Here is a 20,381-nt window from a genome sequence, read left to right as displayed (position 1 = left end):
TCGTTCAAGAAGGTTGATATTCAGGTCACCACAAACGACAAGATATTTAAATTCATTCAGTTTCCCGAGCAACTCCTCTAGTTTAGCGAAAAAAACATCAAATCTAGAGAGAGGATTATTCGACCTATAGATACACACAACAGCGGTCTCCAAACTTGCAGAAGCTGCCACGCAATACTCAAAGCTAAGCTCCTCAGGCTCCACTTCTAGACTAAGTGGGACAAGCGGTCTCCAAACTTGCAGAAGCTGCCACGCAATACTCAAAGCTAAGCTCCTCAGGCTCCACTTCTAGACTAAGTGGGACAAGATCAAGAGTGTCCCTGGCAAAGATCGAGACCCCACCCCTCTCACGAGTAGGTCGACAGTATGTAGCAACGTTTATGAAACCTGGAATGTTCACAGTGGAAATGTCGTGTGGCTTGAGGAAGGGTTCAGAAAGGCATAGGATACCAGGAACCAAGCTATGATTATCATTCAGAGTTGCCAATAAGGTTTCAATCTGAGGTATCTTACTCCGAACGCCGCGAATATTCTGATGGAGAATGGTCAGGGCACTGACGGAGCGCGGCCTACTGTTAGCTGGCTTAGGTGGAAGGGCTGGGTATGATAGGTCAGGAGGATTGAGAAGATGCTGATGATGAATACTGTAGTCATCGGCAGGTTGATGCCAAAGCCTATTATTAGTTATTGGTAAGATAGAGCTTAGAGTGCTGAAAGATGTATAGGACCCATGGGGATGTAACTGGCAATGGTGTGAGGATTGAAATTATTAGTTATTGGTAGGATAGAGCTTAGAGTGCTGAAAGATGTATAGGACCCATGGGGATGTAACTGGCAATGGTGTGAGGATTGAGCAGGATTAGTTGGATAGAATGGAGTTGCATATGGAGAGAGTGCAACGGTATCAGCTACACTAGATAATCTTATCTTAGGACTAGAAGAGGGCGTCTGTACAGGTAAGAGCGAGTTATTTAAATTTAACGTTAGTTTTGGATAGAACGGGGGTGCATACGGCGATAACGTACTTGTAACAGAAGAATCAATAATAGGTTTCCCACAGTAGGTTATAGGTTTTATGGCAAAATGAAAATCATGACGAACTAACCGTAAAAAGCATGCTAGTACAGAGAAGTAGCTTTCGCTAAAAACAGGTGAATCTATTTCATAGTAGGTTTTAAACAAATAACATATTAGTATATAGTGATAGAACAGGTAACATGCTTTAGAGTTCTTCATCCATTGAGAGAGAGAGAGAAATTAGCAAATAGTAACATAGCAGTCAGTTAAAAGTAATAATAGTCATAGTAGTAGCTGGTTCGCTAAAAACAGGTGAATCTATTTCATAGTAGGTTTTAAACAAATAACATATTAGTATATAGTGATAGAACAGGTAACATGCTTTAGAGTTCTTCATCCATTGAGAGAGAGAGAGAAATTAGCAAATAGTAACATAGCAGTCAGTTAAAAGTAATAATAGTCATAGTAGTAGCTGGTGGCGTAGTTTTTGAAGTCGTTAACGTTATCGACTGTTACGAAATATCGTTTGAGTGAGCCCATCATTACCGCTGACATCAGTGGCGTATCGTTAGAGAGGAATCTGCCGTTAAACCCAGGATGTTCAGTTTGTTCTGGAGTACATAGGTGAATGTTGCCGAGCGCCGACTAGAGCTGTGTTTATCATTCCGACGCGGGTATGATCCGAACCGAACGCGACGTAAACTGTTTGATTTTTATTCTTCTTCTTTTTCATTTCACTTCCCCTCCTGGCGTATCTCTTCGAGTGAACGCCGCGTCCTAAATTCCGGAAGCATCTCTCAAAAGAACATAGGTGAATGTTGCCGAGCGCCGACTAGAGCTGTGTTTATCATTCCGACGCGGGTATGATCCGAACCGAACGCGACGTAAACTGTATGATTTTTATTCTTCTTCTTCTTCTTTTTCATTTCACTTCCCCTCCTGGCGTATCCCTTCGAGTGAACGCCGTGTCCTAAATTCCGGAAGCATCTCTCGATTAGCATCAAAATTGTTTTGTAATATCTCCTCTAAAAAAAAAAAAACTACCTATGGTACCTACCGGTATGGTACCGGCTCGGCGCCGTACGATTTTCTTCTCTCCCTTATTAGGGAGGAAAGGATAAAAGGGGTATTAATCACCAGCTTACCAGAGAACTTGATTTAAGTTACAACCACAGCACTGAGACTAGCAAGAAGAGTTTTCACTTTCTTCACAATCATAGAACAATTAATGACGTCATCACTAGGCACAATCTAAATCTAAATTATTCGGTAGTAGCAAGAAGAGTTTTCACTTTCTTCACAATCATAGAACAATTAATGACGTCATCACTAGGCACAATCTAAATCTAAATTATTCGGTAGTACCTACCTAATAAAAACTAGGTAGGCACTTATATTATTATTGTTCATTATGAAGATAAGGTAGTTAGGTATTATAGATAGGTATTATGTTATCTCTATTAATCTTCTTTTATCTGATAAAGATATTCTACACTGTATGGTACATATGTAAGTCAGTTCTGCATTGGATAGAAATGAGTTTGACTTCATCAGGGGCTTAACGTCAGTTGTAACGTCCTCTTTTACAAATGAACAAATGCATACTCAGCCAACACCTGAGAGCAGCCTAAGACGCGTTTCGTTCTTGTTGGAACTCATCAGTTAGACATAGCTCTCAGGCGCTGGCCAAGAAAGCACTTATATTATTATTGTTCATTATGAAGATAAGGTAGTTAGGTATTATAGATAGGTATTATGTTATCTCTATTATTCTTCTTTTATTCTTCTTTTATCTGATAAAGATATTCTCTACACTGTATGGGTATGGTACATAAGTCAGTTCTGCATTGGATAGAAATGAGTTTGACTTCATCAGGGGCTTAACGTCAGTTGTAACGTCCTCTTTTACAAATGAACAAATGCATACTCAGCCAACACCTGAGAGCAGCCTAAGACGCGTTTCGTTCTTGTTGGAACTCATCAGTTAGACATAGCTCTCAGGCGCTGGCCAAGAAATTGGAAGTGTTATTTCAGAGATGGAAATTGTGGAGAAACGAGAACCTGGGTTTCTATGTAAGATTTTATTTTAGTGTTGTTGTGAGCGCCACACATATTACCTACATAATGAAATTTGTATTTAACAAGGCAGGTAGATAGGTACTTTATTACTTTATGAAAATTTGTTTCAACTTTGTTTTATGAGTATTTCACAAGGTTATTATAAATTATGCGTCATGTTCTAATTTTTCCCTGGTTTTATCTTTGTTTCAGGCTGGTCTGCCGGGAATCCATTTCAATTTCATCACAAAATCTGCTGAGAACGCTCCCTTGTCACATGCTTCTTAAGTTCCTAATTCTTGTCTAAACTTTCCTAATGATATTTAATCCCAAATTCTAAAAAAAGGCCAAATCCTCTGATTTTTCCCTCATCAAAATCTTTCTCCTCACAAGTTGTCCTAACGCCGAAACTCCTGATTCTATGCATGTAGATAATCTAGTCAATGATGTAGATAAGGAAAATGTTAAACCAATAGACCCTGATGCCATGAGATTGACACTCAGCACAACTCATCCCATGGACAACACAGTGATCAGGTGGATAACTGTAGATATAATACTGGACGGACTGAATATGAAGGAAACGTTGGAAATGCAAACACTCTCCCTAAAGATTTCAGTAAAGCTAACCGCGAAATATCCACAACTAATGAGCAGATGACAACGAAACCTTTGGATGAGAGACACAATGTGAACATTAACATCGAATCCGTAGACACAAATAGAATAGTCGACAATAGTAAACACATCAGAAGTGATAGATCACATGGGCAGTGTCCTAACGAGTGTGAATATTGGGGAACGAGAGGAAGTATTGCGCGAGATGTGAAGAACAGTTACTGGCATTGCTCCGAGGTGGAAAGTTATGAGAGGAAGCAGAACACTCACACGCCTTGCACTGGAAATAACATTAACCGTATGGAAAGCTCCAGGGAAAATGGTTTCTGTGAAGCGAGAGAAACCTACAGGGAGAATCCTTACTGTGAACAGAATTGCATTTACCTTCCATTCGAGAATGTCACCAAAGATCGGAGTTGCTTTCGAAAGAATTGTGCCTGTCATCAGAAGTACCTGACCAAACATATGAATCTCGGTGAAAGTTGCAACTGTTCGTCGAAAAAGAAAACCGAACTTCTCCTGTCTCCCTCGAGCTTATCCCGATCTAATGATAACTATGAGGAATGCTCGTGTCGCCTCAGTAACTGCTGTGATAAACAATCCGACTATAATACGATACACAGTCAGTATCGACGAACAAATAAACCATCACGCACCTGCGGGCATCGAGAGAAGAGAAAATCAAATCACTTCAAAGACAAAGTCAACCAAGTGTTACCAAACGTTATGGCTTCGGTTGTAACCAAACATCGGTTACCTGAAAACCAAAGACGTTCCTGTAACGAAACTTGTCTCCATTCATGTGATAACTGTAACCAGTACAACGGGTCTATCGTTCCTGAACCAAATCCTGTAAATAGTGATAGTAATCGTAACAATAGCTTAGTTCCTAATGGTAGTCTAGTTCCTGAAAATCGTGTGCCTTGTCAAACTGTGAATAGTGTATGTAATAGCTCAAATAATTTGCAACCAATGTCTCCTAACGCCGAAACTCCTGATTCTATGCATGTAGATAATCTAGTCAATGATGTAGATAAGGAAAATGTTAAACCAATAGACCCTGATGGTGATCATCTAGTTAAAAGAAAGGAAACTCTGTCAGACGTAAAAGAAAAAGACAATCATGTGAGTTGTAGCGATGAAAAGTTCCTCGATATCAAAATCAAGCTAAACCCAGACCGTCTCAAAGAAGAAGGATCCGCTTCTCATACAACTTGTATTACCGAATCCGTTTCTGAACAAAGCCCAGTTGAATCTCATCTACAATCAAGTTCCTAATGCTTGTCTAAACTTCCCTAATGATATTCAATCCCAAATTCTAAAAAAAAGGCACAATCCCCTGATTTTTCCCTCATCAAAATCTTTCTCCTCACAAGTTAGGCTCTCCCAAAGGCTTTCCAAATTTCCTCGCCGAAACTGAAACTTCCCGAGCTGCTCATCCTAAATTATCTCATTACGAAGAAAAAAAATATTAACTTTAAAACGGGATTATTAATTTTAATGAAGCTTGTCAGTTGAATTTCTTTTCTCCCTTCAAGAAAAAGAAATTCTCTAATTAAATCAACGGACTTTTTCGCTAGGGCACCGAAATAAAAAGTTACCGAAAATTGCGAAATTAATAAAAATGCCAAGTTAGTCGAGGGTTTGAGCAGTTTGAGCTCCGTTTTTTTAGATTTAATTGCTCGATTTTTTTTTTCAAGAATATTTAAATTTGCATAATTTTTCCACTTCAAGCATGGTTCACACTTTTCACATGTCCTTTGAGCGCGACAGAATCTGTAATGGGGTAACCTCAGTCGTCAAATGTAATGTTAACCTCATAATTTTTTCTTAGTAACACATAAGTAAATTCTATTATGAATGATAATACCAGGACCGGTAAGAGAACCAAATCTAGAACTAAAGAATTAGAGGAAAATGATGATGATGAGGATGATTCAGAGAGGAGAAAATACACAATCCCCAACGTGTTTGAAATAAATGGAAATAGCCATGAGATTGACACTCAGCACAACTCATCCCATGGACAACACAGTGATCAGGTGGATAACTGTAGATATAATACTGGACGGACTGAATATGAAGGAAACGTTGGAAATGCAAACACTCTCCCTAAAGATTTCAGTAAAGCTAACCGCGAAATATCCACAACTAATGAGCAGATGACAACGAAACCTTTGGATGAGAGACACAATGTGAACATTAACATCGAATCCGTAGACACAAATAGAATAGTCGACAATAGTAAACACATCAGAAGTGATAGATCACATGGGCAGTGTCCTAACGAGTGTGAATATTGGGGAACGAGAGGAAGTATTGCGCGAGATGTGAAGAACAGTTACTGGCATTGCTCCGAGGTGGAAAGTTATGAGAGGAAGCAGAACACTCACACGCCTTGCACTGGAAATAACATTAACCGTATGGAAAGCTCCAGGGAAAATGGTTTCTGTGAAGCGAGAGAAACCTACAGGGAGAATCCTTACTGTGAACAGAATTGCATTTACCTTCCATTCGAGAATGTCACCAAAGATCGGAGTTGCTTTCGAAAGAATTGTGCCTGTCATCAGAAGTACCTGACCAAACATATGAATCTCGGTGAAAGTTGCAACTGTTCGTCGAAAAAGAAAACCGAACTTCTCCTGTCTCCCTCGAGCTTATCCCGATCTAATGATAACTATGAGGAATGCTCGTGTCGCCTCAGTAACTGCTGTGATAAACAATTCGACTATAATACGATACACAGTCAGTATCGACGAACAAATAAACCATCACGCACCTGCGGTCATCGCGAGAAGAGAAAATCAAATCACTTCAAAGACAAAGTCAACCAAGTGTTACCAAACGTTATGGCTTCGGTTGTGACCAAACATCGCTTACCTGAAAACCAAAGACGTTCCTGTAACGAAACTTGTCTCATGCTATCGGCCCGTACCTGTTGTGACGGTGTCTAGCAGTGAAAATAACCATGTGCCTAGTGATAACCCAACCTATACTAATAGTTCTAACCAGTTCGCTAGTAGTAGCGGTCCATACCCTCACCATGGGGGCGGATCAGGTCAGGTGAAAAGTGTGAATAGGTGTGTGTCTAGTGTGAGTGTACCTGCTGGATCTAGTGGATTACCTCCTCCGCCGCCGCCACAGAACGGATTACCCAAACCCTTGCCTACGACTAGTGGCAGTCGGACATTCATATCTACGGAAGCTCAGACTGATGAGATTATTCTAAGTCGGGATCAGCGACGTCGGGAACGTCGAGAACGACGTCAGCAGCGACGTCTTGCTCAGCAACTTTCCCAATGGCCTTCCCAGACACCTGACGCCTTCCCTCAGGATAGGTTACCGGATATCCTTCACTCCCATGTGCCTCCTCCCTACTCCACGCTTCCCTTAGGTGTCGCCCCTTGCTCCTCCTCTCTCCCTCCTAGTCTGTCCTCTCCCCCTTCCCTCTTGCACCCCTCCCTCCCGAACCTACCCCCCGCCAGTCACTGTGGCTCCCCCATACACCCTGCACCCAGCCATAGTTCTGGAGGCTCTCCCAAAGGCTTTCCAAATTTCCTCGCCGAAACTGAAACTTCCCGAGCTGCTCATCCTAAATTATCTCATTACGAAGAAAAAAAAATATTAACTTTAAAACGGGATTATTAATTTTAATGAAGCTTGTCAGTTGAATTTCTTTTCTCCCCTTCAAGAAAAAGAAATTCTCTAATTAAATCAACGGACTTTTTCCGCTAGGGCACCGAAATAAAAAGTTACCGAAAATTGCGAAATTAATAAAAATGCCAAGTTAGTCGAGGGTTTGAGCAGTTTGAGCTCCGTTTTTTTAGATTTAATTGCTCGATTTTTTTTTTCAAGGTTCTGGAGGTGTGACGTCATTTGCTGGCATTAGATTCCCGTTTACAATTGTACCCACAGGACGACGAAGGTGAGTGAAAACTTTCAATATGTAAAACTTTTTTGTATTTTTGTAAAAAGTGAGAACTTCTAGAAGATTACTACTGCAGAGGAGACCCATGTCAAGTTAGAAATCCAAGCTCAGCATAACCCTGACGTGTTCGAATTTTGAGTAAACTTTTACCTCACCTGTCATTTTTGCAAATGAGTAGAGTAGGGATTACCAAACCAATAATTGACACTTTTAGCAGATATATTTCATTATCTTATTTATCTTATACATTTGATTTTTTTTCAACGGAAAAACTCTAGGTAGGTTTCTGCTAAATGTGTCCAGCAGTAATGGTTCAGCACGATTGATAAATGATCTCTCTTTATTTCTCTCTGCTTTTTTGTTCTTCACCATTTTCTTTGTCCTGAGGTGTTCCGAGTGAGAATATCATTATGGACTGTGGTACATTAATGACTCAAATCACGATGAAGATGTTCACTCTACAGAAGAAGAGTTGAACAAACTCACTGCAACATTGAGCGAAACCCAGCTACTTCCAACAGAAGTTGTCAAAAATGAAAGGGGCGAAAATATCCTAATAAAAGAAGTCAAATATTACCGAAATAGTGTTAGAAATTTTTAAAATCTAAATCATGAACTATTTTTTAGTGAAGCTAAAAGCCTCTTGAGAATTTTTGGTGATTTCACAGCATTGAGCCTGAGTGATTTTATGATTTCCAGCTTTTTGGAAGCGAGCTCATTAGGTTTGAAGAACCTTTGTATGTACATTGCGAACCCAAAGTACTAATTTTTGGTATTTCCACAGCATTCAGCCTGAGTGATTTTATGATTTCCAGCTTTTTGGAAGCGAGCTCATTTCCAGCTTTTTGGAAGCGAGGGTTTGAAGAACCTTTGTATGTACATTGCTAACCCAAAGTAATCAATTCAATCATAATTTATATCAAAATCATTCACAAACCTTGAAAATGGGTTTTTACAAGGTTCTTGTTGGCAGATGTGTGGTTAGAAGTTCGAATAATGTGACCATTACAGTGTTCATCTTGGCAGCAATGTCTTAATCAATTCAATCATAATTTATATCAAAACCATTCACAAACCTTGAAAATGGGTTTTTAGCAAGGTTCTTGTTGGCAGATGTATGGTTAGAAGTTCGAATAATGTGACCATTACAGTGTTCATCTTGGGAGCAATGTCTTGTCCAGTGCCATCTTTGTTTGGAAACAGTCTAGTCTCTATAGTTCTACTGTAACTACTCCTAAACCTATTAGAAACGTATAAGATTTCCAGCCAGTAGAGTAAACCAGCGAACCCCCATCTTTTACCCTACGCTAACGGCAGCGATTTGAGTTGGTGTATTAGAAGACTTAACAAAAAGTTCATTAAATTTATGTACATCTTCTTTAGCTTCACAGAACCTCTATCTCAAAGTTTGCCTGAAATCGCCATTATTGTCTGTTACTTTCAAGTTGGAACAAGCTTTGGTTCCATTCTGTATTGACTGGAACAAAGCTCTATTCTGTAGAGTCAGGACTATATACGGAGTATACGGGGTTTCTCTAAAATAACATCTCAGATTTTCTGTGCCATAGCATGTCCATTCGGTAGTATCATTCCCATCAAAATGGTCAGCTGATAGAAGGAGCAAGTGTCAGAACCTTTTGTATGAGAAGTAAGCCCTCTACGATCTTTTCATCTGAAGCAATCGTAAAACAACATCTCAGATTTTCTGTGCCATAGCATGTCCATTCGGTAGTATCATTCCCATCAAAATGGTCAGCTGATAGAAGGAGCAAATGTCAGAACCTTTTGTATGAGAAGTAAGCCCTCTACGATCCTTTCGTCTGGAGCAATCAGCTCTCTACCACTTTTGATATCGTGAACCATCGTGGTCCAGGAAAGTTTGTTTTGTTTGACATAGGTCTCTAACATCACTGTACAACTGTTAAGGTTTTAGTGACGGGGGTATTATCCTTCATTCGTTGACAAGTTACCCGCCTCCTCACATTAACCTTAGCCTCCATATGTGTGGCCGGCAGATCGCCACTGTCCAGTTGGTCACCCCCCATCCAGTCTCTATAGTTCTACTGTAACTACTCCTAAACCTATTAGAAACAGAGGTACGTTCTCATTTGTCTTGTTGGTGTTTTTTATGCTTGTAATATTTAATATTACAGATCGGTACTTAAGACTGCCAGGAGTTGTTACTAGAAGTACCTGTTCTTCATTCTGCTCCAGAAGTACCATAACATGCCAGAAGTTCTACAGTATTCCAGTACCATAGTGTGCTGAGAAACAAAGACTTGGATTGAATATCTTGCAAGTAATATTCTAAAGATGATTGTTAAATGATCTTGGATATCTAAGCTGTAATGGCATTAAGATCTAATATTTACTTTAAGAACTAATAAAGCACAAAAAAAGAAAGACGAGGATCTACACGCAGAGGTATAACTCTATGAACATCATTAAAAATAATAGTGCCTACACCTATTTAACATAGCAACATCTATGGGTATCCAAAATGAGAAGATTGGGAAGATACTCGGCAGTTGTTGAGGTCACTTTACTTGTTGTCGAACGTTTCACGATGTTGCCTCAATAGAGCTCCCTGACAACAAAGAGCAAGGCTTGCTATCAAGTGGGATTTATAAGCAAGGCATCCCTTGATTCTATTGAGGAAGGTAATGATTACATCAACCTTTGGATACGACAGCTACATTTAACAAAGAGGAATTTCACCGAATACTGAATAACTTTTTTTTATTGACAACATTGAAAGGAATTCCTTAGAATTTGTTTAATATGACGTGTAACACAAGCATTTGATTGGCTCTGAAGACCACTGTCACAAGAAGTACCAATTTGGGTAATATTATAGCCTGTGTGCAAAAGAAGATTTATATTCTTTTACTTACCTATACATATTTCACAAGTTATGTATAAATTGATAAAAATTAAATGAAATAACCAGAATTGGAGAAAAAAGGAAGGTCCATAAGATAACAAGACAAAAGAAAACATTGTTGTCTTCTTTGATGGAATGAATGCTCTCCGTTCTGTCTCAGCAGTTCAAATATTCAAAATACAACGCCACGTTTTTGATTCGTTCAGCCATGCTGGTGAACGAAATAAAGAGAATAATAAGTACTCGTATAAGGAAACTATGTTTTTTTTATCTTATTTGTGAAATCTAAATTTAACAAGATAATGGCAATTTGCCTAAAATAACGCGGGACGCTCGCTTTTCGGTCTGTTTTTATTCGGGAGCTAAAACAACGTGTTCTTCTTCTTTTTGTTCTTCTTTGCCTTCTCCTTCACGAAATTCGAAGAATCATGGGGCCATATGCAGAATAATTCTTGCCGACATTTCTCATTGTATGACCGATGAATTTGCTTTGATTGAGGTAGTGATATTTTGAATACAAACTGTCTAGATTCTTTCATTTCCTTCTTGTTAAATTTTGCCACTTGGTTTTCGTCCCTAGGTGTACTTTCTACTCTGCACCGCTTTGCAGTTTTGCTTCTTCCAATTTTAGTTCACTATCGTTCTCATTTTTAGCTAACATCCCTAAAGTACCGATTTGTACATTTAGCGAAATGAACAATGAACAAGCTTCAAATACTGGACACAAAAGACTTAACTGATTCTCTTATTCAGAATATTCAGATCAATAAAATATCCCCGAAACTTCTCTCTTTGTGTAGAATACAACTTCTTCTACTTCTTATTTTTCTTCTTCTTGTATGATGTCAGAATTGTCAGCCATGAGTCTGATCAGTCACATCTCATAGTTTGTATTCTGTAGATCTCTCCAAGGTTCTCCTAGCAGGACTGCATGGTGATTTAAATCTTCTTATTCAGAATATTCAGATCAATAAAATATCCCCGAAACTTCTCTCTTTGTGTAGAATACAACTTCTTCTACTTCTTATTTTTCTTTTTCTTCTTCTTGTATGATGTCAGAATTGTCAGCCATGAGTCTGATCAGTCACATCTCACAGTTTGTATTCTGTAGATCTCTCCAAGATTCTCCTAGCAGGACTGCATGGTGATTTAAATCTTTCAGTTCATGCTTCAGCAAACTCGAATGTTACCAAACTCAGCGCTCCGAGTTCATTTGATTCTCCATTGAAATTTTTGATGTAGCCAAAAAATCTCCTTACAAGATCATGTTTTTTATGGTAGCTTTTTATTTTTATGTTTAGAAAGTACATCATTATTATCTTGAGAGTTGAATCTAAATAGTTCTTTGTGTAGTGGGATGATGGTTGTGGTGATGGCTTTGAGTGAAACCTGAGCTGGAGCTTTTTATGTTTAGAAAGTACATCATTATTATCTCGAGAGTTGAATCTAAATAGTTCTTTGTGTAGTGGGATGATGGTTGTGGTGATGGTTTTGAGTGTTCTGGAGGTGTGACGTCATTTGCTGGCATTAGATTCCCGTTTACAATTGTACCCACAGGACGACGAAGGTGAGTGAAAACTTTCAACTTTCAATATAATGAAAAACTTTTTGTATTTTTGTAAAAAGTGAGAACTTCTACAAGATTACTACTGCAGAGGAGACCCATGTCAAGTTAGAAATCCAAGCTCAGCATAACTATGACATGGTCGAATTTTGAGTAAACTTTTACCTCACCTGTCATTTTTGCAAATGAGTGGAGCAGGGATTATCAAACCAATAATTGACACTTTCAGCGGATACATTTGATATCTTATACATTTGATTTTTTCAATGGAAAAACTCTAGGCAGTTTTCTGCTAAATGTGTTCAGCAGTAATGATTTAGCACGATTGATAAATGATCTCTCTTTATTTCTCTCTGCTTTTTTTGTTCTTCACCATTTTCTTTGTCCTGAGGTGTTCCGAGTGAGAATATCATTATGGACTGTGGTACATTAATGACTCAAATCATGATGAAGATGTTCACTCTGCAGAGCTTCGTCTTCTGGCATCAAACTCGTCAAAGACGTAGACGTAGAAAAGGTCGAGTTTGCTCCATGACTTCAATACATGATTCAATGTTGGCTTCAGTAGATGGTTCAAAAACTGTGAAAACCAAAAGTGTAGAGCTGTAGAGTGCAGGATAAACTTTTTGAAAGTTGATTGGCATTGGAAAGCAGGTAGGTACCTAGATACCTATGCTTTTTATAAGATTTTCAAACTCGTCAAAGACGTAGACGTAGAAAAGGTCGAGTTTGCTCCATGACTTCAGTACATGATTCAATGTTGGCTTCAGTAGATGGTTCAAAAACTGCGAAAACCAAAAGTGTAGAGCTGTAGAGTGCAGGATAAACTTTTTCAAAGTTGATTGGCATTGGAAAGCAGGTACCTAGATCTCCAGCCAGTAGAGTAAACCAGCGAACCCCCATCTTTTACTTTACGCTAACGGCATATAAGATTTCCAGCCAGTAGAGTAAACCAGCGAACCCCCATCTTTTACCCTACGCTAACGGCAGCGATTTGAGTTGGTGTATTAGAAAGAAGACTTAACAAAAAGTTCATTAAATTTATGTACATCTTCTTTAGCTTCACAAAACCTCTATCTCAAAGTTTGCCTGAAATCGCCATTATTGTCTGTTACTTTCAAGTTGAAACAAGCTTTGGTTCTATTCTGTATTGACTGGAACAAAGCTCTATTCTGTAGAGTCAGGACTATATACGGAGTATACGGGGTATCTCTAAAACAACATCTCAGATTTTCTGTGCCATAGCATGTCCATTCGGTAGTATCATTCTCATCAAAATGGTCAGCTGATAGAAGGGGCTCAGAACCTTTTGTATGAGAAGTAAGCCCTCTACGATCCTTTCATCTGGAGCAATCGGCTCTCTACCACTTTTGATATCGTGAAGATCGTGGTCCAGGAAAGTTTGTTTTGTTTGACATAGGTCTCTAACATCACTGTATAACTGTTAAGGTTTTAGTGACGGGGGTATTATCCTTCATTCGGTGACCCGCCTCCTCACATTAACCTTAGCCTCCATATGTGTGGCCGGCAGATCGCCACTGTCCAGTTGGTCACCTCCCATCCGGATACCACGCGAAACGTTGCTTAACTTCAACAGGAAACACGTCATCTCCGATTTCATACCCCGGGTGTCACGTTACTTGAGGGAACACCCTGTTTTATCTAAACCAAGCTGGCTCGATCACTGAAACTGGTTTCTTTGAGATTGGTTTAGCCATGTTGCCAGATTGCCTCTCTCTCTCTCTCTCTCTCTCTCTCTCTCTTGGAAGATCCAAGCTGGCTCGATCACTGAAACTGGTTTCTTTGAGATTGGTTTAGCCATGTTGCCAGATTGCCTCTCTCTCTCTCTCTCTCTCTCTTGGAAGAGAATACAATCGAGCTCTCGTTTTCTGTGTCATTATATTTCTAATGGGTTTCAACTCTCAGGTTGTTTCTTCTTGTTTATCCTACCTACTATATTGTGGATGATAATGTTAATGATAATGATATTCTCGTTTTCTGTGTCATTATATTTCTAATGGGTTTCAACTCTCAGGTTGTTTCTTCTTGTTTATCCTACCTACTATATTGTGGATGATGATAATGTTAATGATAATGATATTAATGATACTGCCAGTGATAATGATATTAATGATACTGCCAATGATAATGATATTAATGATACTGTGGATGATGATATTAATGATACTGCCAATGATAATGATAATGTGGATGGTGATATCAATGATACTGCCAATGATAATGATAGTGTGGATGATGATGTTGATGTTGGACAGTGTTGGATGAGGCTCCTGAGGGACCATTGGCATTTGCAGTTGTGAAACTTCAAGTAATGTTCTTTAGCATACACAATAAATTGCTAAAGATACTGTGGATGATGATATCAATGATACTGCCAATGATAATGATACTGTGGATGATGATGTTGATGTTGGACAGTGTTGGATGAGGCCCCTGAGGGACCATTGGCATTTGCAGTTTTGAAACTTCAAGTAATGTTCTTTAGCATACACAATTGCTAAATGTTCAATTTAAACAAATGGAAACAGATCATGTCAAGTGAGTGGAAACGCACCATAACAATTCACTTCAACCCTTCTTCTTCAACTGGCAATATTTGACCTTGAAATAAACCTTGAAGAAATGAATGCTCTTTCAAAAATATCAGGCTAAAGAAAAGAGTTCCAACTTCTAAAGCTAAAAAGAGAGTGAAGAGCACAGCGCATACAGCATCAAGCAGGTAGAGGGAAGCGGAGACTACAAACCGCTTAGAACTGAGAGGAAAAATCTCTAGGATCTTTGGATCTCCGCTCCACTCAATGATAATGATACTGTGGATGATGATATCAATGATACTGCCAATGATAATGATACTGTGGATGATGATGTTGATGTTGGACAGTGTCGGATGAGGCCCCTGAGGGACCATTGGCATTTGCAGTTGTAAAACTTCAAGTAATGTTCTTTAGCATACACAATTGCTAAATGTTCAATTTAAAACAAATGGAAACAGATCATGTCAAGTGAGTGGAAACGCACCATAACAATTCACTTCAACCCTTCTTCTTCAACTGACAATATTTGACTTTGAAATAAACCTTGAAGAAATGAATGCTCTTTCAAAAATATCAGGCTAAAAAAAAAGAGTTCCAACTTCTAAAGCTAAAAAGAGAGGAGAGCAAAGCGCATACAGCATCAAGCAGGTAGAGGGAAGCGGAGACTACAAACCGCTTAGAACTGAGAGGAAAAATCTCCATGATCTTTGGATCTCCGCTCCACTCTATTTATGGCCTTACTATACGACTTGGCATTTCCTTTTTGTCTGTTTGGTCCATTATAACGCTTGAAAGATTAGTTCGATTTTGACAAAGTTCGTAGAAAAAGTTCAACAAACTAAAGAACTTTGCTTGTTTGATTTTTGAGTCCCCAATTCTGACTACTACAGGTCACTGAAATACTGCTAATCCAGTAGGTACTGATTATAAAGACTTTAATGCTACCAGTGATGATACTAATGAAAATGGTACAGATGATGATGATGATGTCAAGATACTCATTCAGAAGATGATGACAATAATGATGATGATTTAGAAGAAGATAGTGATGATGTTAATAATGATAAAGATGACATTCCTATTGATGAGAATAATAATGATAATTGAGCAGAAACTGATTATGACCATAATGATAATGGTTCAAAACAAGATGATAATAATAGTGATGATTCACAAGATGATATTGTTAATAATGATTATGATGATGTTTCCAATCCATTTCTCTACTACGCATCTACTGAACAATAATAAAAGCTTAGCCAGGTCATTGGTAGGACAAAATGATGAGTTAGTCACTGCCATCAAGGAAGCAATTAAACTGACTTACTTACTGACTAACTGAAAGAACGTGTGAGTAGATTAGGGATTAATTTGAAAGTTACTAGTCAGTAGTAGTAAATTAGTAATCACTGTTAATTTGAGGATAGAGGTAAGCCTAATTCTTCGAAGTAGAGAGGAAACGTGTGAGTAGATTAGGGATTAATTTGAAAGTTACTAGTCAGTAGTAGTAAATTAGTAATCACTGTTAATTTGAGGATAGAGGTAAGTATTATTAATTAGATTCATATTAGACACCCAAATTAGATAATGGCTTACCTTATTTTACATTTGACTAGGGTTCTTAGTTGGGGATTATTATTTACACCGACTCGAGTTTCGCCTCACTCGTAGGCTTTTTCAAGATGACTGAGGCTACTGAACAATAATAAAAGCTTAGCCAGGTCATTGGTAGGACAAAATGATGAGTTAGTCACTGCCATCAAGGAAGCAATTAAACTGAAAGAACGTGTGAGTAGATTAGGGATTAATTTGAAAGTTACTAGTCAGTAGTAGTAAATTAGTAATCACTGTTAATTTGAGGATAGAGGTACCTAAGCCTAATTCTTCGAAGTAGAGAGGATGAATTGAAAGTATAACGAAGTCCAAAGTAACTTTGGACTCTCCAATTATGCCCGTTTATGGACCATCTTGTTACTCACTACATTGTTGATTGATCACGGATTGATCAATACCTACCATCAATATTTCATATTATCTATTACTTCATTGTAACATGACACATTGGCAGAAAATACACCCCGAGCAATGTTACTTACCTTCACTTCATTAGGTTATCTAGCCAATGCTTACCGATATGGTCACTGGTTAGACTAGTTACCAGTGTGAACTAGACCAATCATATCACACCCCTTTGAACTTGCTCCTGGCAACCAACCCTATATCTGGCAATGTTATCTGAATGTTGTGTTTTATATGTGGCTACCACTGGCAATGTTTGAAAGGCGCGTATACACAATGGATAGGTACATATGTGTAGGGGGATTTGTTGCTCCAGTGGTTGTTGTTGGACTATGCGAATGACAAAAATGTGTCAATAATAAAAATGTTATCTGAATGTTGTGTTTTATATGTGGCTACCACTGGCAATGTTTGAAAGGCGCGTATACACAATGGATAGGTACATATGTGTAGAGGGATTTGTTGCTCCAGTGGTTGTTGTTGGACTATGCGAATGACAAAAATGTGTCAATAATAAAAAATTCAGATCGGAGCGCACGGCAATAAACAGGCCAAGTTCCCGTAGGTAAGCATTATTTGTTACGTAAAAAGGTAAAAAAACTCTTCTCAAATTGGGACTCACATAACAAAATGAAACTTTCAAACTATCTGCTAACAGTCGAGGCCGAGAGAAATAATAAAAATTTCAGATCGGAGCGCACGGCAATAAACAGGCCAAGTTCCCGTAGGTAAGCATTATTTGTTACGTAAAAAGGTAAAAACACTCTTCTCAAATTGGGACTCACATAACAAATTGAAACTTTCAAACTATCTGCTAACAGTCGAGGTCGAGAGAAATGATTTTTCTGAAATATGTAGGTAATAGGTAGATACCTATTCCGAAGCTTTTCTATTTTTCCAAATACTTAGGTAGATAATCGGGGTATAATACGAGAAAACTTAGTTGATCCACGAAAAAGTTCGAGATATCAGCACCTAGCGACTTGTTTCTTCGGGGAATATGTATGTTACGGTACACAATACATACTAGTGTAACCGGGCCTTAAGACTTTACTATCAACAAACCAGATACCAACCCTGTTTGACCTATCACCCTAATGGAAGTGGTTGAAACCACTGCTCATATGTACAACGTATGTGTTGGGTTGTTCTATTGGCATTACGGTTGACGTTCGTGTTGAGCAACCCAACGGTTGATATGTTAAACTCGATGTGGGCCTTAAGACTTTACTATCAACAAACCAGATACCAACCCTGTTTGACCTATCACCCTAATGGAAGTGGTTTAAACCACTGCTCATAATATGTACAACGTATGTGTTGGGTTGTTCTACTGGCATTTCCTACGGTTGACGTTCGTGTTGAGCAACCCAACGGTTGATATGTTGAACTCGATGTGAAATGAGCAATATCTTTCAAGGTGATGTAATTGAAAAATTGGCATAAAGGTTTTCTTTAGATACTCCTTTGATTAATGGAACTTCTATTGGAAGTTTTGAAAAGGCAGTTCCTTTGAAACCATTGCAAAATCTCCAACACTTTTTCTGGACTGATGTATACATTAATGCGGAGTTTTTGGCAGGGCCGTATCCAGGACAGACCTTTGATAGAGTGTATTACTTTCAAATTCAACTCGATGTGAAATGAGCAATATCTTTCAAGGTGATATAATTGAAAAATTGGCATAAAGGTTTTCTTTAGATACTCCTTTGATTAATATGGAACTTTTATTGGAAGTTTTGAAGCCATAGCAAAATCTCCTTTGAAGCCATTGCAAAATCTCCAACACTTTTTCTGGACTGATGTATTCATTAATGCGGAGTTTTTGGCAGGGCCGTATCCAGGACAGACCTTTGATAGAGTGGATATTAGATGTCAAACAATATTAAATCTTGGTACATTATCGATTGTTAACTCAAACATCCCTAGCTAGAACCAGATATTCTCTAGGTAACAAAGCAAACAAAGATCTCATCATTTTTTGAATAGTGGAAAAAAGCTATCTACTAAAAGCTAGTTTAGGTATAATATTTCATTTCAGAATGAAGAAGAATAATGCGGAGTTTTTGGCAGGGCCGTATCCAGGACAGACCTTTGATAGAGTGTATTACTTTCAAATTCAGTGGATATTAGATGTCAAATAATATTAAATCTTGGTACATTATCGATTGTAAACTCAAACATCCCTAGCTAGAACCAGATATTCTCTAACAAAGCAAACAAAGATCTCATCATTTTTTGAATGGTGGAAAAAAAGCTATCTACTAAAAGCTAGTTTAGGTATAATATTTCATTTCAGAATGAAGAAGAGAAGCAGGATTCTGGAACGTAAAAATAAAAGGTGACCCATGTCTGCTCTTAGCACCCCTATGGTGAGCGCTCATAAAACACAAAGAATTATAGAGAGAATCTCCCCTCAACCTGGGAGTTTTCGAAAGAACACCAAGGAGATGATGAGAAGAAGAAGAAGAAGAAGAAGAAGAAGAAGAAGAAGAAGAAGAAGAAGAAGAAGAAGAAGAAGCAGAGATGATGATGATGATGATGATGATGATGATGATGATGATGATGATGATGATGATGATGATGATGATGATGAAGAAGAAGAAGAAGAAGCAGCAGCAGGAGAAGAAGAACAAGAAGTTGAAGAAGAAATATTTATAAAAGGAAAAAAATAACATGAAATGTTTCAAAGACACAATGCGTCCCAAAGTGCCAGGCTACATTGAGAAATGTAAATTTTACAAGATCTTTCTCTCTCAAAGATTCTGTGCTGGAGATAAGAGAATTCAACATGTAAGAAGTAATACTCTGTTTAATATGTAATATGTAGATTTCCTGTGCTGGAGATAAGAGAATTCAACATGTAAGAAGTAATACTCTGTTTAATATGTAATATGTAGATTTCTAGATTCTACAATAAGAAGAGAAATATGTACGTACCTATGTATAAAGATGAATTTTGAATGCTACCTAACGCTACGACTAAGACTGGTTTCTACATAAACCTATGTTAGTACCCACCTACAGATATTATGTTTGATATAAGATATAACTGATGTGTTTAACGCAAAAGCTGTCGAATAAGAAAAGAAATATGTACGTAAACGTATGTATAAAGATGAATTTTGAATGCTACCTAACGCTACGACTAAGACTGGTTTCTACATTAAACCTATGTTAGTACCCACCTACAGATATTGTGTTTGATATAACTGATGTGTTTAACACAAAAGCTGTCACAAACATCATTTCCCAATTACATACTAGCAATACACTCTGATAAAATTTATGACTTGGACTCGAACCACCAACATCTAGATCCGAATCGCGCTCAAGTGAGGTAGTGGAAAAAAAACCAAGAATCTCAAAATCCAAAGTTGTGGTGGTCAAACGGTAACACCGTTTTAAAAACAAAGAGAAGCGAGAGAACACCTTCATTTCATCCCTTTCCCGACAAGATTAACATAAAAGGGAATTAGGAGCTCATTAAAATTGTACTCAAATTTGAATTCACAAGCTCCCGGAAAATTTTAAGCTCCCAGAAAAATAAAGTACAGAAAAATTCTCACCTTTTTCAAAGTGGCATAAAATTGTTTCATCCGGCAGCACAAAAAAAGTAGGGTGTTTTGTTCATCTCTTGTTTTAATTCGTTAATCCTGATAACTTTCAGAAGGCAATTTTGGCAATCAGCTTAGATTGAGTTTATAAGCGCCTAATCATAAGCAGATTGTTCACGCT

At 38.1% G+C, this 20,381-nt stretch overlaps 1 protein-coding gene across 1 annotated transcript; it reads right to left on the bottom strand.

Annotated features, from left to right (window-relative positions):
- Nucleotides 1-211: 211 nt before the first annotated feature.
- Nucleotides 212-1,236, bottom strand: LOC113470689. The gene is made up of 2 exons (XM_026829321.1): nucleotides 780-1,236; nucleotides 212-690 (listed from the first exon to the last, which is right to left on the bottom strand). Exons 1-2 carry the CDS (start codon nucleotides 1,234-1,236, stop codon nucleotides 212-214), a joined length of 936 nt encoding a protein of 311 aa, XP_026685122.1.
- Nucleotides 1,237-20,381: the final 19,145 nt, after the last annotated feature.

Source organism: Diaphorina citri, unplaced genomic scaffold (assembly GCF_000475195.1).
Source record: "Diaphorina citri unplaced genomic scaffold, Diaci psyllid genome assembly version 1.1 scaffold1748, whole genome shotgun sequence".
NCBI lineage: Eukaryota > Metazoa > Arthropoda > Insecta > Hemiptera > Psyllidae > Diaphorina > Diaphorina citri.
This window is presented reverse-complemented; position numbering and strand designations above follow the sequence as displayed.